Source organism: Pseudovirgaria hyperparasitica (assembly GCF_010093815.1).
Source record: "Pseudovirgaria hyperparasitica strain CBS 121739 unplaced genomic scaffold EJ05scaffold_3, whole genome shotgun sequence".
Classification (NCBI taxonomy): domain Eukaryota; kingdom Fungi; phylum Ascomycota; class Dothideomycetes; order Acrospermales; family Acrospermaceae; genus Pseudovirgaria; species Pseudovirgaria hyperparasitica.
The window spans coordinates 1,544,631-1,565,177 of record NW_022985551.1 but is presented as its reverse complement, the minus strand read 5'-3'; the positions used below and the strand labels follow the sequence as shown (position 1 = coordinate 1,565,177).

Below are 20,547 nucleotides of genomic sequence, written 5' to 3'. Positions count from 1 at the left end.
GCACGCGCGCGCGCCAAAACATGGCCGACTCAGCACCCTCGCGCCCGCGCAACGGCTCCGTTGTGCCCATTACAGCTCCATCCGCCGACGAGTCTGCGCTGCATACGAGGCCGACGACGTCCGATCTCCACGGAGAGAACTACTACGCGCAGGTCGCGAGGAAGCATTGGCTGGGCACGGCGAAGACGCCCAGAGTGCGAAACTCGGTCGTCAAGGAGGAGCTGTGGGATCACCTGGAGAAGGACGACTTTGCGTTTGGATCGCTGTTGATCTTGGAGAATCTGCAGCTGCTGGAGCAGTATTTGTGGCCTGGGTATAGCGAGGAGAGCTCGAATCATCATGTGCTGCTTATGGCTCTGCTGGTTACTGTGAAGAGGAGGGAGAATCTGCCTGCTTGGGGTAAGGCCGAGAGAAGAACATGAGTGATTGATTGTTTGCTAACAGAGAGGTACAGACGTCTTCACGAATAGGGCTTCGGAGTTCTCGTCTTGTTTTCGCCGCATATTATCTATGACTATCGATTCGAGTCTGTCATCCAAGATACGGCAGCACCTTATATCGTTTATCATTGGAGCTTTCCAATCACTCGACAGTGGACTGATCAGGAAGGAGTGCGCACCACTGGTCTCCATAGGCTTATGGCACAATCTGCATAGCGATTCTGCTAGGGAAGGACACCTGGATAAGAATGTGATGCTGAGAAAGGCATGGAGGGCAATGCAGAAGAAGTACGATGGTGCTGACGATGAGACCAAAGGCAAACTTAGGTTCGAACGATCATGGCTCTACACTCTCTTATTGGACTTTCTGAATCGCATATATGGACCCGAACAGACCGGACAGCCTGGAATGGAGAACAGGTTGTACTGTGAGCGGTTCCTGGAGTTTCTTTCCGACTTGCTCAGTCAACTCCCAACTCGACGCTATGTCAATACCCTCTTACAGGATCTTCATCTTGTCCCTGCTGTCAAGCTGTCCCCCATGTATTCCGGGCCAGACAGTGGTCTATTCCGGGATCTGTTTGGTTTGTTCCGGCATTTCACCTATTTCCCGATCGATGATCAGATCGGTCAACAACAGACTGCAATCGAGTACCACCAAGCACACTGCGCCAAACTGGCCAGGCTCCAACGAATCGCGATCAAGCACTTCAATAAGAAGCTACACATCTTGGCACTATCGAACTATGCGTCGCTTGACAAGAGGGCTGATCTGGAAGGCCACCTGAAGACCCTCATCGATGATGACATTCAAGAGCTTTGCCAGCTGTTGAAATTTCGAACAGAGTTCCCATCATCCTCCCTGGTTGTGCAAGACCGAGACTTCTTTACGGAGGTTCTAGTATGCGCACATGAACGGCGGCCTACGTTCCAGGAGTCGGTGCGGGAGATGCATTTATTACCAACGGAGCGCGTCCTATACGAGGAGACATTTTTAAGAAACCAGACATATAACGGTTCTCGACCGCTCGCCATCCCAAAGTTGAATTTGCAATATCTTAGCATGGGTGATTTTCTCTGGAGATCTTTCATCCTGTACCGAGCCGAGGCTTTTTACGAAATCAGGTCTGACATGGAAGATGCAATCAAACGAATGGAACCGAAGAGAACACTCTCGGCAGGAACCCGCTTCAATGGCTTCTCGCGGCTTGCACTCCCGATACCGAAACCTGCGATTGTGGACGTTGCGCCAGCAAACGTCGGGCAAATGTACCCTGCACATGTCCGTTCGGAGCTCATTCTCGATGTGAGTCGATTAAACTTTGGTCTTCGGAAGGAGTGGGAGCTTCTTCGCCACGGAGACGTGATCTTCTTGCTTGCAGTCCATCCTGATGGGGATGGCCGCCTCGTTTCGAATGGCCACGGCACAGACAGTTCGGCTGAAAAGATCGGGCTGAAGACCTTACGTGCGGCCGAGGTAGTCGAAGTCCAAGATGAGAATGGAAAGACGCTGCGGGAGAATCAGGTGCAAAACGGGGCATCCTACCGGCGACAACAAGTACGACTCATTGTCAATATTGACGCTGTGACATACCAGCAAGACATCGATCGCCAAGCTGCGGGCAAACCAAACGTGTACGAGGATATCAACATGGTTGTGAGGAGAAGAGGTCGTGAGAACAATTTCAGGCCGATCTTGGAGTCGATTCGTCGGCTTACACTCTCTGATATTCCAGCGCCTACTTGGTTCCAGGAAGTGTTCCTTGGCTATGGTGATCCTGCTAGTGCCACCTATAAACGACTATCTAACAGGCTGAAGTCCATAGATTTCAGGGACACATTTCTGGATTGGCAACATTTAATCGAAAGCTTACCCGGCAAGACCATCGAACCTAGCGACGAGGTTGAGGCTAGCTTCGGTCCACCTTATGTGCTGGAGTTCCCCGAAGAAGAGCAGCAGTCTATTCCTGTTCGTCCTTCCAAAAAGAGACGGCGCGCAGAACCCGAGGAGCCCAAAGCACCAGCAGCCGAGAATCTACAAGTGACGACGTACAAACCTCCGAACACGGGACCATATCCAACAGACGCGCCAAAGCTCAACGCTGTACGATTCACCCCGGCACAAATTCAAGCCATCACGTCTGGAACACAGCCTGGTTTGACAGTCATTGTCGGACCACCGGGCACTGGTAAGACCGATGTTGCTACACAGATTATCAACAACATATATCACAACTTCCCATCACAACGGACACTCCTCGTCGCACACAGCAATCAGGCCCTAAATCAGCTTTTCCAGAAGATCGTGGCCCTGGACATCGACGAAAGGCATCTCCTTCGATTAGGTCATGGAGAGGAGGAGCTTGAGACAGAAGCTAGCTTCAGCAAGTTTGGCCGTGTCGAGTCGTTCTTGGAGAATGGCGCAAAGTATCTTGCTGAAGTCAATCGGTTGGCTCAGAACTTCCAGGCGCCGGGTGCACATGGAAGCTCATGTGAGACTGCGGATTACTTTAACAAAGTCTACGTGCAGCCAGCATGGACGAAGTACTGGGAAGGTGTACAATCCGGAACATTTAGCCTCGAGCAAATTATCTCGGAATTCCCGTTCCATCAATACTTTTCGAACGCGCCACAGCCACTATTTTCACGAGACAGCTCGCGAGAGGCTATCATTGACGTCGTCACGGGCTGCTATCGTCATGTCGAGAAGATCTTTAGCGAACTAGAGGACATTAGACCATTTGAGATCCTGAGGAATGCAAGAGACAAGGCAAACTATCTTCTCATCAAGGAAGCACGCATCATTGCCATGACATCAACACATGCAGCAATGAGACGGCAAGAGATTGCCAAGCTTGGCTTCCACTACGACAACGTCATCATGGAAGAAGCCGCTCAGATCACGGAAATTGAGAACTTCATACCCCTGGCTCTTCAGGATCCGAAGGATGGCGAGTTGCCCTTGCAGCGGATCGTCATGTGTGGCGATCACTACCAAAACTCACCTATCATCCAAAATATGGCATTCAGACAGTACGCCAACCTAGAACAGAGTCTCTTTTTGAGATTGGTTCGTCTTGGTGTGCCGACCATCATGCTCGACCAGCAAGGTCGTGCAAGACCGACTCTCGCAGACTTGTACCAATGGCGATACCCTCATCTTGGCAACCTCCCGTCCGTTGAGACATCACCTGAGTATCTTGCAGCGAACGCCGGCTTCCGTTATGACTACCAATTCATTGACGTGCCTGACTACAAAGGTAAAGGCGAGAGTGAGCCAACGCCACATTTCATCCAGAACTTGGGCGAGGCCGAATACGCTGTTCAGATTTACATGTATATGCGTCTTCTAGGCTACGCAGCTTCCAAGATATCGATATTAACAACATATGCCGGACAACGAGCGCTCATAAAGGACGTGCTGGACCACAGGTGCAAGAATCACAGGCTTTTCGGTCTCCCGCGGATCGTGACGACAGTGGACAAGTACCAGGGCGAGCAGAATGACTGTAAGCATCAACCCACCAATCACACCAGACGACCATGACTGACAGGCATCTAGACATCATTCTTTCTCTCGTTCGCACCACTCGCGTCGGCTATCTCCGCGATATCCGCCGTCTGACCGTCGCCCTCTCACGCGCTCGCCTTGGCCTGTATGTCCTCGGCCGCCGTGCAGTCTTCGAGTCGTGCCTCGAGCTGCACGAAGCATTCGACCGTCTCTTTGCCCGCCCAACCAAACTCGCCGTCGTCACCGGCGAAATGCACCCCACGAAGCGACTGGCAGCAGACGCCGTCGAGGCCACCGATATCGAAGGCCTGGAGCACCTCGGCAACTACGTCGTGGACATCACCAAAGCTACCGTCGAAGCCATGAAAGCCAACGGAGGTGTGCTGCCGGCTATAACAGAGGAGAGGATGCCCGTCGACGACGACGAGGATGATGTCGGCAAGGGCTTGTTGGAGGGAGAGCCGGTAGGAGTGGGCCACGATGAAGATGACGTGCATATGGATGCGGACTTGGTCCGGCTGGCTAACAGGACGAGGATCGAGGCGGAGGAGGCGGCGGGATCGTTGGATGATTGAGTTCACGTTGTAAGTTAAATTATAAAAAGAGCATAGCATTGGCGCTAGGGGTGGATATGGCGTGCTTGAAATTCATGGTATGCTTTGTTCGAAGATGCTTTGAATGGGACTGAGTCTTGTGTCCGTATGTGCATCTCTACCCTACTTGAATCTAAGGCTAGACGTCTTAACATTACATCCCAGGTCTATACAGATCTATGTGAGGAACGAAAACAGCGAGAAAGCTGATGATTGACCTGCGCGTCGCGCACTGTACACAACAGGCTATAGTCACAAATGCCTCGACGTGTATCTGGATGTGGACGGCGCGCTGAGGAGTTTGAGATGTAGAGATGGATGTTGTGAGACGAACAAACCGTTCATCACTTGTAATAGGCTTCTGAGAACGCTCGAGACTACACACAGTCAAAGCAGACCCAGTGATTGCACGACAGGATACACATGCTGTAACTGGTCAAGTCTCGACGAGAGTTTCGTTCTGCGGTCCCAATCAAGGGCCAGCTAACTCCTGTAGTCGCGTCATGGTGCTCGAATGAGACATGGACAGCAAAACGAACGAAGCCAGCCTGTTGACTGGTCTGTCTAGTCTCAAAAGGTCGTCATTCCCAAGGTCTGTCTGCGAATATACTTCCTGATCATACGAACAACATGTAACGAAGCTGTCATTCTATTGAAAACCTCGTGTCACTGGGGGATATAGATTTATTCATAAAAGACGAATCAGGGTATAAAAAGACACAGTCATTAATACACACAAGAAACCCATTCACCATCCTCGAAAACCCGCTGCACAACCTCTACAACCCCCCCAGAATCCCATTAAGCAATACACCATAATACATCCCACCACCAGCTTCTCTCATCTACCGCACCTTACTACCTACATCCCCACTCAAATCCCCTGCTTATACGCACTCGCGTTCCCCTTGTGCTTGGACTCGTGCAGCTTATCACCAACAGCATCCTTGGCCGCCGAGATTCTGGAACTAAGAATCAGCCATCTCCGTCTATTCGAGGACATTTCAAGCTAGTGACTGAGCGTTTGACGTACCGTGTGGTGATGGGCGCGTTGGGATCCTTGGCGACCTGCTTGTTGGCCTCCTTGGACGTTGCGCGGCCGCCGGCCTGGACCTTGGAGGAGAGGTAGTTTCCTGCGTTCTTGAGGGAGTTCATTGTTTTGAGAAGGTTGGGTTCTGTTCGTGGGGTGTTTATTGCAGGTATGTATGTGTGTGTGTGTGTGTACAGTGTGGATGTGCTGAGATGTGTTTGTGGATGATGTACGAGGAGAAGAAAGTCGCAAGGGGAGACAAACACATTATATATATATATATATACATATACCTACAAATATCCACTACTCCAAAAACAACTTAAACAAGTCCCCGAAAAAACAGGATTTCGGAGTGATCTCCTGGGCGCGCATTTACCGATCGGGCGTTAGGCCCGCGATGATCGAGGCGAGCGTGGCGCGGTCATGCGGGGAGGCTCCGATGACGTCGTGCTACGTACTGCGGTGTACGCCCGGGTTCTTTGATCTGCGACAGGGGTCATTCACTGGATTGCGTTGCTCGTCACGCTGCATTTGTCTTTCGATGGCGAGGGAGATGGCTTGAAAGGGGCTGTGATGGGTGACGTATTGTCTGGCAGAGAGACTGGTTGTAGCTTGGGGTTGTGACTAGCAGTAGAAAGGGTCCTGAGCTAGGTTCGGCTCGGCACGGCGTAATAGTGTGTCGTCTGCTGATTACCGCCGCGGTGGCTTGGATTTGATGGATTGGCGGTTAGATGTAAAGTGCGTCATTATGTTTTTGATTTCGTCATCGAGATGGATGTGTGAGATGAGTTACGTGGGTGGTGTGATGCCTTACATGTGGTATTCCGACTGTCGGATATGTAGCATCTCCGAGCCGGACTTCCGGAGCTCGGTCCTGGGTTGCAGCCATGAAGAACTTGAAGGCAGGTATTGCCAATCTAACGTATGCTTCTCTATGGTCGCTATGTATCTACATACCTGTAGTTGTGCGCTACCTTGTATTGTCTCTCAGAAGGTAAATGGGGCAGGAGTGCCGGGAGAGGGAGTGGGGAGGAAGGGGTGCAGAGATTGGGTGGGGTGAGGAGGATGGCGGCAAGGGTGGGTGTTGTGGCATGTGTGCTGTTGTTCTTTGTGTATGACCATATGAGGCGGCTTGAGTGGGATTATTGGTAGTGAGGACAAGCAAAGGCAGAAGAGTTACTCTAGAGCTCGGTAATTGGAACGAGAAGTGACATTTTGGGAAGTCGATCACCTATGATAGGGCAGTACATGATCTCGTCGATATTAGCTCTGCATTCAAAACGTGTATTTAACTATGTGCCCAGTCATGAACCTACTTTAGTCAACACCACGTCGAGGAGTAGTGGTTCCACGCTCAGTGCCCGTCCATTCTCATCTACCGTGAACACCACTTGGTCGACGCCATGTCTCCCATAACTAAGGCCATCCACGCCAAACCAGGTCGCACAAGCCGCGAACGGGCTGTTCTGTGCCTCTTCGACAACTTCATAGGCTATACGAAACCCAATCCTCCGCGTTCCATCCCCAACATCTTGTTCAAGCTCTGCCGGATACAGTCTAAGGCTTAGTCCTTGGCCCGATCCCAGAAATTGACTTCCAAGGTTGGCAACAACGTCTTTCCCATCCGATATAAACGACGAGACACCCAGACCAGGAAGCCCCGCATCAGACGTAAATATCATGGACGAGTTCAGTCCTCCATCCATGGCGCGGAAGGTACCAACCAGGTTCTCGACACTCTGTAGTCTGGCAATTTCTTCGAGTCCCGGGATGAGGGATTCGGCGATGGTTCGAGTGACAGGAGCTTCGAGAGCACGGCCTGCGGTTAGCACGGAGTATCCTACGCCGAACTCCGGGAGAAGGATGATATTGGATGTGTACGCCCCAAGCGAGCCAGACTTGGTATATGCATCCACATTTCGGTGCTCATACAGAGGAAAGCGATATATCTCCCATGATTTCCCGACGGCTGTATTAACAGATGTAGTAAAAGCATCTGGTTTCAGCCAGGACCTGGTTGTCGCAGGAGTCAGGAGTTCCGAGGAGAGGATCGACCGGCCTATAACAGCTAGGTCGGAAGAAGAGCTATACATGCCACCAGAACTATAGAACAGAGTTATTTCTAGGCTACAGAAAACGAGTGTGGACTTAGAACTCACGCAGGCAAAGCGGTGACCAAGTTCCACAGTGATTCCCACGGAGTGCTAGGAATAACGCCCATGCTATCCTCAGGTTTACTGTAGAATGTACGGTTCAGCGATAACGGCTCGATAATGCTTTGATCGAGGATGTCTCCGAACGAGCGGCCAGTAATACTCTCCATGGCGTAACCGAGGATTAGGAATGCTGTATTACTATACGCCGCCTTTAGTCCCGAGGGGAAGATAGGCTGTCGAGTGTCGATAGATGCGAAGAATTCTAGACCTGATCAGCGAAACACGAAATGGCTTCTAGACACCCGTACCGGTTCTATCACAGTCTTGCACTGTGCCTGTGGCATTGAGAAGGCATGGTGGAAGGTCGTCCGGGGAGAGAGCAGGTAGGCCCACCATCTGCGCGACAGATGCAGGAATAAACGAGATATCATTCTTTCTGGCGATGACTGTTGTATAATGCTGAGCATAGATTCATCACATGTCACATGGTAGAGAAGGAGTCTTACAATCTCGAGTAACTCCACTAATCTCGCTAGCCAGGTCTGAAAGCGTCACTTGATCCCACTGCACGTATTCCAGTGCACTTTTCGTATCCTCCTCGACGTGCTGCTGTAGTTCAGGAACAAAGTCCGTGACCGGCCGGTGCCAGTATTGGTCTCCTATCGATGCGAGCAGCGCGTAGACCGTGACAAGCTTTGAAACGCTGGCAATACGATAGACCGAGTTTGCATCCACTGTCTGTACACCGAATGACGAGTTTTTGATCATATCTGGTGTGTGATGCCATTGGGATAGTAAATCTGGGTTATCAACGGCGAAAACTGACACTGAGTACGCTGTGTTGTCCTTCTGAACCGGGCCATAACTACTTTGACCACTGTTCAAAGCCCTGTCGAGCTTTTTAGTCAGATTTACCGCCAGCTGCTTGAAGTTCTGATCTGTGGCCAAATGTTTTGGAGGGAGAAATGCGGCACCAGGGAGTGGGCACGGCTGAAACGCAGCAGATGCACTCAATAAAAACGAAAACAATAAGAATATCATCTTCGATGCTTGGAAATAAGTTGTCAGAATACCATCCAAATGGTTATGGGATGCTAGTTGGTCTAGCTCTTATATATTGTTTTGCCGAACGGGGCAGATCGCTCAGCTTCATTGTCCCATCCGCAAGCATACTATCTTCTCCCCTCGGAAGCATTATATCCAATTATTCGATATTCTCAAGTCTAGTATTGTTATAGCAATCATAAGACGCGTGGCAGGATCTTGTTTGGGTCTGCCAAGACGCAACGTGAACAACACTAAAGCGTATTTGGCTAAATTCCAGTCCTTTAGACGCGGTGAGGTCATTCCTCAGGGGAAGAGGTTCGTGAGGCTGAGACGTCACATGATCTGAACGATGTTTAGTGTGCAGAACTCCACTAAAGGGGCCTCGATTATTGCTTGGATGCTGGAATGGTCACTGAAGACTGAAAAGTCAATTGACGGCAGGACGGCGATGTTCACATACACAGACGGTACCAGTGCAGCGAGCAGCCTCGGGTCCGGTTACGGATGTAGTGGCACTAGATAGAGGGAAACACCGTAAGTTTTTGTATTCTTAATGTGAAGCATTCACAAAAGATGTTTCCATTCTTGAGCTGATGAGTATCCCAATGCTCATGTGGTAAGACATATACCTAGTAAGATTGAAAGGCGTTCCCGCATGAATGTTCCTGTGCAGCATTAGCATTGATTGCGCGTTCATATATTTTGAGCAACACACCTTCAGGTAATCTCCACCTTTCTCCAAGAATTCCGCCCTCGTGACAAAGCTCTGCTTCGCCTCCTGAGTGCCCGACCATTTTGCCGCACCTCTCCATGCATCTAGCACTGGGTCGCCGGCTTTTCGTACTTTCATAACCGCGTCAGCTGGCATGACTGCGCGTAGCTCGTTCTTTAGTCTCTCTTCAAATCCTTGGAACAAAGTGTTACCACCGCACAAGAAGATGTCTTTCATTATCTCCGTCCGATACGCAGAGTCACCAAGCCTCTCGTTGAGGATGCCTGCTGCAATTTCCACGATTCCGGCTTGGTCTACTCCCGCGATTGAGGGTTGGAAGACGACTTCTGGCACGCGGATACGCTCAACATTCAAGTGCAGTTGATGTGATTGCCGCTGGTCCTCAGGGTCGTAAGGATATGGTCCACGTAGGAAAGCGTGAACTAAACTCTTGGTCCAGTCTGTTTCGGCCTCTCGTGTGCTGTCTTCTGTAAAGTTCGGGTCGTATTGAAGTAGCTGCTCTTCCAGCTTTCTCAGATTAGAATTGAGGTCTTCTTCCTCATCATCGCTGTCCTGTTCGCCCGTCGCAACAGTCCGATATACACCCCAGTCAGCATCGTCTGCACCGAATGTGTCGTCGTCACCCCCGCCGCGCCTACGCTTCTTTGTTGGGGTATCCGACGCGAGGTTGGCGATTGTCTTCATGCGCATCTGATTTACAAGCGATTTTCGATTTCCCAGCTCTGCCTTCATCCTCTCCCTCTCCTTGATCTTAGCCACGATTGCGTGTCGCGCGGCGCGACGCTCTTCGATCCAAGTTTCTGGGTCTTTCTCGCGGCGCTCGGTGTCCAGACGCTCTTCTTCGGCTATTCTGGCTTTCTCGCGTTCTTTCTCGGCCTTTGCTCTTGCGCGGGCTTCGTGATTGGACCTCATTAGACGCTGCTGTCGCTTCTGCTTCAGACCATCCTCGTCGAGCTGGTCATCCGGAACTTCAAGTAGAGGGAACGTAGGCTCCTCTTGCTCTTCCTCTGGCTCATCACCGAGGTCTTTGTTACGTGCTTTGCGAATGGACTTGTCCATCTCCTTGATCTTCTTTTCTAGTTGCCCTTCGTCGTCGAAATCGTCCGACTCCAGTAATGTCCTCGCCTCCTTCTTGGTCGTGTTTTGTACCCTGTCGAGTAACTCTCTGTAGTACTCCAGTTCTTGCTCTTTTCTAATCAGCTTCTCAAGCCGCATCTTCGCGGCTTGCTCCTGGAGCCTCCGCCCGCTTTCCTTCTTTCTTTCTGCTATCTTTGCCAGCTCTTCTTCAGTCTTCTGTACAATGATCTGCTCTGTGAAGGGAAACTGAACGGTGCGATTGCGGTCTTCCAAGCCGGTCCAATCGAGATACCGACTTAATTCCTGCTCGTAATTGTCCGAGACATAGCAATGATCGCGCACGAGATCCTCAGACTGTGGATCATTGAGTTTAGCCGGGAATGAAGGGTATTTGAGGCGCAGCAGTTTTTGTAGATATTCCGCACTCTGAAACCTTCCCCAATTGAGGCGAGTCGCATGCGACAGAAGTGGCTTTGAGTTGACGACAGGTATGAGGTGGGTTGATGTATATGATGAGGACACGACGAGGCCGTGTTTGCCGTTGTTGTAGTTGTACGAGAAGAGAGAATCAATGCCATAGGCCACGGAAGGCGCGCCATAACACTCAAAAAGAATCTCGGACATGGCTGTTGTATACAAGTTAGCACAGTGCAGTCATATGTTGTGCAACATTTCATACTTTTTCTCGAGTATGCCAGATTTGCGACTGGCTCTGTCAGGACCACCGGCCTTCCTATGCCCCCTTGTGCATCACCCAGTCCTAGTTTGACGAAGACATAATCAAGGACTCCTTCCATGCTATCCCAGTTGTTTATTATGTTGCTACCCGGCTCGTACACATTTTTCGCCTGTCCGCGCGCCGTTCCATCGGAGTAGACGTCAGATCCCGTGAAGACAAACGTTCGGTTTAGCTTCCGATCTCGATAGCGGGCGTTAAGAGGTGGTAATGTGATTCGTGGTTTGTTATCGAAAGCCCAGCCGGCGCGAACATTGGAAGAGCCTATTTTCATCAGCATCGTGCTTCATCTTATGCGCTGGAGCATGCAGTCTACCATTATCGATGATGATTGCGGTGCTGGAATTGCTCCGTTTGTATCCTTCAGTATCGATTGGCTTGAAGCCTTCGAACGGAGGCTCGCTGACACCCCAAAGCTTCGTAGGCTCAGGCTTGGGAGAGTTGCGCCCGGAGCCAGCAGGGACATCGTTTGCGAATGAAGGTGCCATTGCGGTGGCCGACAGTAGAGTCGTATGCGCAGAATCACCACATGGCAAGTCACGATCAATGGAGAGGCGGAGTTGTGAAGATATGATGGCTCACCAGAGCAGCTTTGTGGTTCTAGGCATACGGCGGAAGTCCTGCGAAAGGTAACATTTTGGTTGCAGCTATCTGAAGCTCGCCGCCCGGAACGGAATGCGGGCAAGGCTGGCTAAAACACCCTATTATTGCTGAGCGCGTTCATTGAGCAAAGGACTCGTGAAACAGCAACCCATGGCCTATGTAGCATTCAAGTTGATAAACAGTGTTACAAGGACTTCAGAATAGCATGGCACATTTCCATTACATCGCGAATCTGTCCCTTCTGCTTCATGATGGGTCCTTCAGACTGTCCGTGGCTTTCAACGCGGTCAGATATCAATCGCCCGCATGCTCAAACAAAATCCATACCTTGTAAGTGGAAGAGTGTACTCGATTGGTAGTTCTTAAACATCTGAGCGACCAGCTCGACGTTCGTGTTTTGGATGATGATCTCCTATAATTGCAAAGTCAGCAGACAACAACAGATGTCGAGCGTGTATACCTGCCTGTAAGCTCTTGTTCAAGACTACAACGGACTCATTCAGCTTCTCCTGGTTTTTCTGTCACTATAATGCTACTTCAGGTTGTTGACATGTGACGTACGACGTTGTTGATAATACGCGCAAGCAAAAGGCTTTGTTGATACTCGTGTGGGCTCTCCTGCAAAGGATGTTAGCGTATTATTAGAGGTCTGGTAGACATATAGGTTACCATATTGATCTGTATAGTAATCGGTCTGTCCAGATGCTTTTTGTAGTTTGAAGCAGTCAACCTAAGACCATTTGCTTAGACAGGTGCCATAATACCTGGTAAATCACGAAGAGCTAGCACGCTATACCAAATCCGGAACTAATTGTCAGGTAGAACGAAGTATACTTTTGAGCATAAGCGGAATCGAAGGATATAAACCAACCTGTTTATGTTATTAGGCCGTACCATAGTATGTTCATTCACAATACGTATTCACTACGTTCACTATGTAGGCCCTCTAAGCAATGTTCGCAGAGTCTAAACATAACCACAACGGTACAACCACATCTCCCGTCTAGCTTAGAGTCTCCAGTGCGCTATTCCTAACTCGGATCGACCATAAACGACTCGGGCATCAAACCACTCACACCTCAACCAGCTCTCTCAGTCCCTAAACACTCCACCTCCAGCATATCACCTCCTTGCTATGGCGCCGATAACTCAAGCCTCAGACGAAACCAACCACCAAGCCCTCCTCGACCAGCTCGACCTCTACGCCATCCGCAAGCCCTTCCGCAACCCGAACTGGAAACCACCACAGCGGCGCAACAAGAACGTCAAGCAGATCCTCTCCGAAGCGTCACGCAAAGAAGCCTCGGTGCTCGCAACACAGAACAACAGCGGAAGCTCGACTCCAGCTGCCGCCAGCACCGGCGGCGTTGCGACGCCCGCAGCAGCAGCCGCAAACGGCTCACATCTCAACCCCAACATCGCGCAGGCAGCACAGCATCTGGATAGGCTGGTGCTGGAGAAGAACCAGAGGGCAGCAACGGGTGGGAACGGTGGTGGTCCTGCAGTCACGTACACGAATGTGGAGAGCGCGCCGAGCTTGCATCCGAGTAGTCAGCGGCATTACTGCGACGTGACGGGGCTGCCGGCGCCGTATACAGATCCGAAGTCTCGGCTGCGGTATCATAATGTGGAGGTGTATGGTTTGTTGAGGACAATGGCCCAGGGAAGCTCGGAGCAGTATCTTGCGGCGAGAGGAGCGCACACGGTGCTAAAGTGAGCGGGAGCGCGGCATTCACTGGCAGTTTTGTTGGAGATCACGGCGTTCAAAAGGAGGGCGCATGTCATTTTTGTCTACGACCATCTATTGGGAATGAAAAGATAGGGCGTTCATGCTGCTCAAGCGTGTCCGACATGTGTGACCAACCAAGTCAAGCCCAATCCACCCACCCAACTCCTCTCGGAGAAGGGCTCAAGAAGGCGCTCCGGCTTATTTGTGATCCGCAATAGTCACTCTTCGCCAATGACGAATACCAGCACCCCATTGTGTGAGGTACTAGTTACAGCAGAATGAGAATCTACCGTTGTCGCGGCGCGGTCTCTACACACAAAGCTTCCAAAGCACAGTCAGGCCGGCTAGTTCATACATAGAAACATATAGCCATACACATATCTGGGGCTCATTGTGCGAGAATAGAATAAAATTATAGCAGCAAAAGCTACTGTTTTTGACGCCGGACTCGTGCATCACAAATTTGAACACGAAGAAGTTCTCCCGCGTCTTACATAATCACGCTACGCGTCCGACCACACGCAATCTAGGTTCCGCCTCACCTCCGTCGACGCACGGGCCCCTTTCTCACCTTCCGCCTTCCGCGTCCCAAAAAGTCCACGCCAGATCTCCAACACTCGTCTCGTGTCGTGTCGTCTTGTGCTGCCCAAACGACAACAACACGCGCAACACACAACTACACACATTGTTCTCCCTTACACTTCTCTTCTCTCTTCTCTCCACACCAACACAACCGCAACAATGCCATCAATGTGGCTCAGCGACAGCCAAAGTCCGTCCCCTTCCACCCCCCCTCCCACAAAACCACATACACACACAATCAATGCTAACCTCACCACCCTACAGAAATCGGCGTCGCATTCTGCACCGGGGGTAGGTAAGGACTCGCGCCTTTCACACGGCACACGCGTACACAACGCACATTGTCAAGAAAGCACAAACCGCTCACATACACGCTCGTGCTGCAAATACAGGCGGCTTCTTCTTACTCGGAGGCGTCATGATGTTTTTTGATAGGGCCATGTATGTACTCCCTGCCCTACCATTTCGCCTGCTTCAAGGGGGATCGGAAGCATTGCATGAATGAACGAATTGACTGAATCACTGACTGACCGACTAACTAACTGACAACAATCAGGCTCGCAATGGGAAACGTACGCCCCTCCCTTCGTCCCTCCCCACCAATCCACCACCCAATTCCTAACATACACACCTGGTGTCCTACCAGATCCTCTTCATCCTCGGCCTGACCCTTATAATCGGCTTCGCCAAAACCCTCGCCTTCTTCGCGCGCCGGCAAAAGATCAAAGGCACTGCCGCGTTTGGCGGCGGCATCATGCTGATCCTCCTGCGATGGACGTTTGTCGGATTCATGGTAGAGCTGTACGGAATATTTGTGCTGTTTGGGGACTTCTTCGCCACGATCGCGGGTGTGGTCACGAGTGTGCCGGTTGTGGGTCCGTATGTGGCCGTCGTGTTGGATAAGATGGGTGGAGTCGCGAGGAGGAATGCGGAATTGCCGGTTTGAACAAGAGGCGAACTTGGTATTCGAGTTTGATTGAATGGTGCAGCACTTGGGTTGACGGAAAAGGGAGAGGAACATCAGGGTGGAGTTCTTGTGTAATATATATATACTTGTGGCCAATGTGGAAAAAGAAAAGCGTGAATACGGGCTCGCGGCTACGCATAGCATAGAGGTTGCGGTTTGATATGTACATTCTGCTATGGGTGGGGAAGGTTCTATCCGGACGCCGACATCTAACCTCGGAGATGTTTGAAGAAAAAGGGGATCAGATCATCATAAACAAAGGAACTTTTCGTGCGCGACTCATCCAACATGCCTCTGGTATTTCTCTAGTGCGCGCCGTTGGTCGCCGTCTTCTTCAGCTCCCGTCGTGCGCGGACTGCTTCGGCGAGGTTCTCGAGAACATCGACGGTCGTGTCCCAGTTGATGCAGGCGTCGGTGATACTGACGCCCTTCTTCAGAGCATCAAGCCCCTTACCGTCGCCCTTCTGGTTGCCCTCCTCAATATTCGACTCAATCATGACAGACACAATGGCATCCTCGCCAGCCTTCAGCTGCTGTGCAATAGCATCCGCAACCTTGGGCTGATTGCGGTGATCCTTGAGCGAGTTTCCATGCGAGCAATCGACCATCATTACCTGCGGGAGTCCTTTCTTCGCCAGCGTCTCTTTGACTACCTTCACACTCTCGGCGTCGTAATTTGTTCCCTTGCTCCCTCCACGCAAGATCACGAAACAGTCCTTGTTCCCGCTCGTCTTGGTGATCGCCGCTAGCCCCTGCTTCGTCACACCCATGAAGTGGTGCTGTGCAGCTGCTGATCCGATCGCGTCAACCGCGACGCTCACACCTCCATCAGTGCCGTTCTTGAATCCAATAGGAAAGGACAGACCGCTGGCCAGCTCGCGATGTAGCTGTGACTCAGTCGTCCGCGCGCCAATGGCACCTAGCGAGATCAAGTCGGCCAGGAACTGCGGGCTGATGGTATCCAACATCTCACTCGCAATTGGCATACCCAGGCTTGTCAGATCACAGTACAACTGTCTGCTTACGCGCAGACCCTTGTTGATCTGGAAACTGTTGTCAATGTCCGGGTCGTTGATCAGGCCCTTCCAGCCAACTGTCGTGCGAGGCTTCTCGAGGTAGGCGCGCATGATGATGACCAGATCTTGCTTGAGCTTGTTGGACAGATCTACGAGGCGTTTGCAGTATTCGAGGGCGAGGTCAGGGTCGTGCAGCGAGCAGGGCCCGACCATGACGAGGAGACGGTCATCTTTCTGGCTGATCACGTTGATGGCGTCGCGGCGGCCTTGGAGGACTGTCTTGCCGGCGTTGGAGGGTATGGGGATCTCGGCGGCGAGGAGGGCAGGTGGGATGAGGGGATCGTAGCCCAGGACTGTGGTTGTTTGTGTAAGTGTGCTGAAATCAATGGTCGAGTGCATGGCGAGTAGTGGGGCAATACATACTGCGAACATCGTCGGGAAGCTCGGAGGCGTTGAGGTCTATGGCTGTCATGATGAATTGAGTGTGGATTGGACGTAGAGTGAAAGCTGAAGAGAAGAGGAGAGGGGATTGAGAGAGCGTAGTGGTGCGGATGTGGTAATTAGTGAAAGTAGTTATGGGGTACAGAGAGGTATGACTAGATATCTTTCGAGTCAAAATAAAAAAGTCTCTCGACCAATGGCGGGGCTGATGATGCTCTGCCTATTACCGCCCGCCGCTAAGCTCGTCCGATCTCGCTTCTGTATGCGGCCTAGCGTTGTTTGCTGGCGAGCGACGCGTGAGAATGTGTGCGGCTAGGCATGCAAAGCGCCCGACGGTCTCCCAAATGCTACATTTTGTGTGAGGTGACATCCAATCAGGCCATCATCGACTCTGGTGGTGGTGGAGGAGAGTGTGTTATGGCTGGCGGGGTATTCTAGTTGGCCTTGTTGTTTCTTAATCATGATGAAGTGACTGCGGAGAGTCTAAGAGGTACTCAGGAGGGAGGAAATGTCCATTCAAAAGAATAATTAGCTCCTATATTGAATGAAGGCAGCAGGAATAGAGCAAACTCGCATATTATATAAGTACTAACATAAGGCGTGTGCATACCATAACTCCGATTCCGACGCAGGGAACAAAAAGGAAAACAACTTGAGGTCGAAGGTTAAGATATAGTGTGCTATGTAAGCACCCTTGCGGCCTGAGGCTCTCAATCTCTAATTCGAGCGCGAGCTATAATTGGCTAGCAGATATGTATATCCCTGCTAGCGCCGGGCATTCCCTGCTAACCTGGATTAATATCGCGACGACCGTCAACACGCGGGATGGATAAGCATATCTTAACATAAAACTGCTAGTACATGCTTCTCAAACACACTTCTGCTACTTGTCTCCTGGTAAGTCGCCGATCTCACAAGCCCTGGCTCGAACTTTACCCAGCCGACCTTCCTGTTCCTGAACGCCACGGCCCCCTTCCATGACATAATTCTGCACCTAGCCGAGCGCCTGAAACACGGAGCCGCAATTTTCCTCTACACTCTGTGCATCGCATTGCCATATCGTGTGGCAGCTTCCTGACTCGGGCGCTTGTTGATTGTACTTTGCTGACCCTCTTGCTGCATTACAAGTATCGCCCGAAACCCTCCTCGTTCGCCGTCCCGGTCGTCCTGCATTCTCGTTGTCCTGCCAGATCTTCTATTGATTCGACCTCTTTTTAATCAGACTACGCGTGAGAACCGATATACAGGACTCGCGCATCATGGGCTTGTTTCAGGGGCTTAAGCGGGCGAGAGATGAGGATGAGGAAGAAGAGTATCAACACATGCACTTGGACAAGGTATGTTGTAATCAATCTTATCACCATCTCTATGGACAAGATATTCACACAGACACAGAAAGCATGCAACACACCACAAATTTTCACTCCTGGCCTCCTCCTCGCCTGCTCCATCTCTCTCCCACCGACCCCTCTCCTCGACTTCTATCCCACCCCCATTTCCGACTCTGCACCCCAATCCTACTTCACGACCCCAAACGCCATGGACATCGACTCAGAAACCGACTCCGACGACGACAACGACGTCCCCATGACTCCACCGCCTCCCCAATCACGCCTCTCCCCACCCACATTCATCCGTCCAACCCGTCCGGCCCGCCTGGACGCACAGAAACTCGCAAACCCAGCCGCATCCACAGGCCGCCTTCCCACGCCCATCGCCGCGACCAACACCGACAGCACATCCCTCCGCCCTCCGCTCCCTCGCGCCCGCACATCCCCCGCGCCCCTCCGTCTCCCCGTGCGCGCTCTCCGAAACAGCGCGCTCGCGTTCGACGATACCGGTCTGCCCTCACCGATCAGTGAGAACGAGCCGACGACGCCGGGATGCTCGGCGGAGATGTTGTTGGAGCGCATGAATGTGTTTGGCAGCGTGGAGGGCGATGCCAGGTGTGCGGTGCCGAGGCGGAGGATGCGCAGTGGGGCGGTGTCGGCGAGAGGACGGTGGGAGGAAGGCAGGAGGGAGGACTGTGAGCGGTGTCGGGATGGGGTGAAGGGGCATACTGGGCATTTTGTTGCCAGTTGAGGTGGGAATGTGGGGTGCGATGTGGATTTTTTAATGTGGTATGAGGTCGGAGGAGTAATGTATGATGGTCTGGGCTGATTGTTGCTGGTGATTCTTTTTGAAGGGGCTATCCTGCTGCTTGCGGTGTTGCTGTTGGATTCGGCCGTGACGCAGCGTTTGACTGACATGTGGATGTACGAAGGGTATGTTTGCGCTCAGGCACCGCAATAGATCCAACGCCTTTTTCACGCTGGTTCTTCACGTGCCGTGCCGCCCCTACCTGAACATGTCATATCTCGGCCACTGTGATGTAGATATTAAATGGGTTGATGTTTATAGCATGCTGTAGAAATTTACTTGATGACTTATTGCCCAGAGTATATAGCACTAAAGTGTAATCCAATCTCTCAAGGTGCTATCGTTCTCCTCCGAGTGATCATTAGATGACTTTGCCACCTCCTCAGTGTCTCCGCGTCTTCCTCTGAAGGCTGAGCGCCGTATTCGAGCAAACAGTCAGCTGTCAATATTGGACCATCACTATAACAGCAGTCCTTAAAACTCCATGTGTTGATCAGCGCGTGAAATGCTGTCCCATGCTCGGCACTCTGATAATGCACATCAGCACCAGCTTTGAGCAATGATTCCACGACCTCTTTGCTATAGAATAGGCTTCTTGTTGCTATAATGAGCGCTGTGTTTCCTCGGTCATCTACCTGATTAACGTCGGCTGCAGCGGCGATGATTTTGCTGTGCACACAGTTTTGGCGATGCATGGCCATTAAGAAGACTGTCTGTCCATCGGTGTCTTTATGATTCAAATCGGCTCCAGCGGCGAGAAGGGGTAGCTGAGAGTCTACTGAACCATAGTTTACAGCCACGAACATAGCTGTACGCCCGCGGTCATCTGTGGAATTGACGTCTGCACCAGCGTTAATAAGCATTCGTATACAGTATTCTTCCCTATGTCGTGCCGCCTCAAATAGGGCCGTAAGCCCGCGATTATCTTTGTGATTGACGTCTGCGCCTGCCACCATAAGGTACCTCATGCCAATCATGTGCTCAGACGTTGTGGCCTCAAATAATGGCGTACGCCCGAGCTTGTCTGCGAAATTGACGTCTGCACCAGCGGCAATAAGCTTATCTATAGCCTTCTCGTTCTTGCATCGTGCGGCCTCAAATAGGGCCGTCCGCCCATCTTTATCCATGATATTTGTACCTGCACCAGCGCTAATGAGCTGTCGCATACTAAGCTTCGCACGGTGTATCACGGCCTGGAATAGAGCCGTATGCCCAGAAATAGCCTGTTGGTTTACATCTGCGCCGCCGGCAATGAGTTTCCGGACGCAATTTTCTTTACCTGGTGTACAAGCAGCCATTAATGGTGTTAAGCCTGTTTTAGGGTCTATGCAGTTCACATTCTTGACATACGATAACAGTACCTGGATGGCGTCCGGGTCACCAGAACTCGAAGCTGTGAACAAGGCCACTTGTGCAAGGTCTGGGTCTTTGCAAAGTAATGTTTCCGCGAGCCCGGTAAATCCTGGTTCCAATAGTGCGGCAATAAGAACGCCAATGTTGTTCTGTAGCGAGGTTGAACTAGCCCCTGACTGGATCAACTTTTCAAATATGTGTAGTGCAATTTGCTTACGATCTGATGATTCACCCAAGGGTATTCGACCCAAGGCCTTGTCAAGGTCCAGTTGAGTTGCATTATGAGTGCTTCTTGTCTCAAGCAGTAATTCAACAATTTCATGACGCAATCTTGTAACTGATGCTTGGAATACGGGGTCTAACAAATCCGGACTCCATTTCACACTTTGGA

At 51.3% G+C, this 20,547-nt stretch overlaps 9 protein-coding genes across 9 annotated transcripts; 4 read left to right on the top strand and 5 right to left on the bottom strand.

The window, feature by feature from the left end:
* Positions 1-20: 20 nt before the first annotated feature.
* Positions 21-4,698, top strand: EJ05DRAFT_524560 (P-loop containing nucleoside triphosphate hydrolase protein; the record flags this gene model as incomplete). Its single annotated transcript, XM_033748821.1, has 4 exons — positions 21-399; positions 455-3,510; positions 3,547-3,949; positions 4,003-4,698. The coding sequence occupies 4 exons, from the start codon at positions 21-23 to the stop codon at positions 4,524-4,526; spliced, it is 4,362 nt and encodes a 1,453-aa protein (XP_033603661.1). The 3' UTR covers positions 4,527-4,698.
* A 444-nt stretch (positions 4,699-5,142) lies between these two features.
* On the bottom strand, positions 5,143-5,701 carry EJ05DRAFT_473752 (uncharacterized protein; the record flags this gene model as incomplete). The annotated part of the gene is made up of 2 exons (XM_033743458.1): positions 5,143-5,506; positions 5,578-5,701. Coding segments are annotated over 2 exons (212 nt in total), but the record flags the coding sequence as incomplete, so codon positions are not given.
* A 1,168-nt stretch (positions 5,702-6,869) lies between these two features.
* Positions 6,870-8,774, bottom strand: EJ05DRAFT_508396 (beta-lactamase/transpeptidase-like protein; the record flags this gene model as incomplete). Its single annotated transcript, XM_033748006.1, has 4 exons — positions 6,870-7,680; positions 7,737-7,995; positions 8,042-8,179; positions 8,240-8,774. 4 exons carry the CDS (start codon positions 8,772-8,774, stop codon positions 6,882-6,884), a joined length of 1,731 nt encoding a protein of 576 aa, XP_033603659.1. The 3' UTR covers positions 6,870-6,881.
* A 582-nt stretch (positions 8,775-9,356) lies between these two features.
* Positions 9,357-12,197, bottom strand: EJ05DRAFT_256373 (actin-like ATPase domain-containing protein). The gene is made up of 4 exons (XM_033740215.1): positions 11,643-12,197; positions 11,270-11,590; positions 9,496-11,216; positions 9,357-9,445 (listed from the first exon to the last, which is right to left on the bottom strand). The coding sequence occupies exons 1-4, from the start codon at positions 11,812-11,814 to the stop codon at positions 9,410-9,412; spliced, it is 2,250 nt and encodes a 749-aa protein (XP_033603658.1). The 5' UTR covers positions 11,815-12,197; the 3' UTR covers positions 9,357-9,409.
* Positions 12,198-12,808: 611 nt separating this feature from the next.
* EJ05DRAFT_256587 (uncharacterized protein) lies at positions 12,809-13,807 on the top strand. Its single transcript, XM_033740216.1, has 3 exons — positions 12,809-12,827; positions 12,893-12,949; positions 13,017-13,807. The coding sequence occupies exon 3, from the start codon at positions 13,065-13,067 to the stop codon at positions 13,644-13,646; it is 582 nt and encodes a 193-aa protein (XP_033603657.1). The 5' UTR covers positions 12,809-12,827; positions 12,893-12,949; positions 13,017-13,064; the 3' UTR covers positions 13,647-13,807.
* Positions 13,808-14,322: 515 nt separating this feature from the next.
* On the top strand, positions 14,323-15,545 carry EJ05DRAFT_536026 (Got1-like protein). Its single transcript, XM_033749284.1, has 4 exons — positions 14,323-14,430; positions 14,505-14,681; positions 14,797-14,812; positions 14,887-15,545. The coding sequence occupies exons 2-4, from the start codon at positions 14,659-14,661 to the stop codon at positions 15,184-15,186; spliced, it is 339 nt and encodes a 112-aa protein (XP_033603656.1). The 5' UTR covers positions 14,323-14,430; positions 14,505-14,658; the 3' UTR covers positions 15,187-15,545.
* On the bottom strand, positions 15,513-16,695 carry EJ05DRAFT_497759 (phospho-2-dehydro-3-deoxyheptonate aldolase; the record flags this gene model as incomplete). The annotated part of the gene is made up of 2 exons (XM_033746585.1): positions 15,513-16,576; positions 16,647-16,695. The coding sequence occupies 2 exons, from the start codon at positions 16,693-16,695 to the stop codon at positions 15,513-15,515; spliced, it is 1,113 nt and encodes a 370-aa protein (XP_033603655.1).
* Positions 16,696-17,709: 1,014 nt separating this feature from the next.
* Positions 17,710-19,088, top strand: EJ05DRAFT_473744 (uncharacterized protein). The gene is made up of 2 exons (XM_033743457.1): positions 17,710-18,001; positions 18,060-19,088. Exons 1-2 carry the CDS (start codon positions 17,987-17,989, stop codon positions 18,744-18,746), a joined length of 702 nt encoding a protein of 233 aa, XP_033603654.1. The 5' UTR covers positions 17,710-17,986; the 3' UTR covers positions 18,747-19,088.
* Positions 19,089-19,411: 323 nt separating this feature from the next.
* On the bottom strand, positions 19,412-19,936 carry EJ05DRAFT_428371 (uncharacterized protein; the record flags this gene model as incomplete). The annotated part of the gene is made up of 1 exon (XM_033741526.1): positions 19,412-19,936. A coding segment is annotated over one exon (525 nt), but the record flags the coding sequence as incomplete, so codon positions are not given.
* Between the last annotated feature and the right edge of the window lie 611 nt (positions 19,937-20,547).

Bases quoted from the DNA above. Each gene is read 5' to 3' on its own strand.
- EJ05DRAFT_256373 (XM_033740215.1), bottom strand. From the start codon at position 11,814: ATGGCACCTTCATTCGCAAACGATGTCCCTGCTGGCTCCGGGCGCAAC. The intron at 11,591-11,642 runs GTAGACTGCATG...TGATGAAAATAG, and splicing joins CGCAATCATCATCGATAATG to GCTCTTCCAATGTTCGCGCC. The intron at 9,446-9,495 runs GTGTGTTGCTCA...AATGCTGCACAG, and splicing joins AAGGTGGAGATTACCTGAAG to GAACATTCATGCGGGAACGC.
- EJ05DRAFT_256587 (XM_033740216.1), top strand. From the start codon at position 13,065: ATGGCGCCGATAACTCAAGCCTCAGACGAAACCAACCACCAAGCCCTC.
- EJ05DRAFT_536026 (XM_033749284.1), top strand. From the start codon at position 14,659: ATGATGTTTTTTGATAGGGCCAT.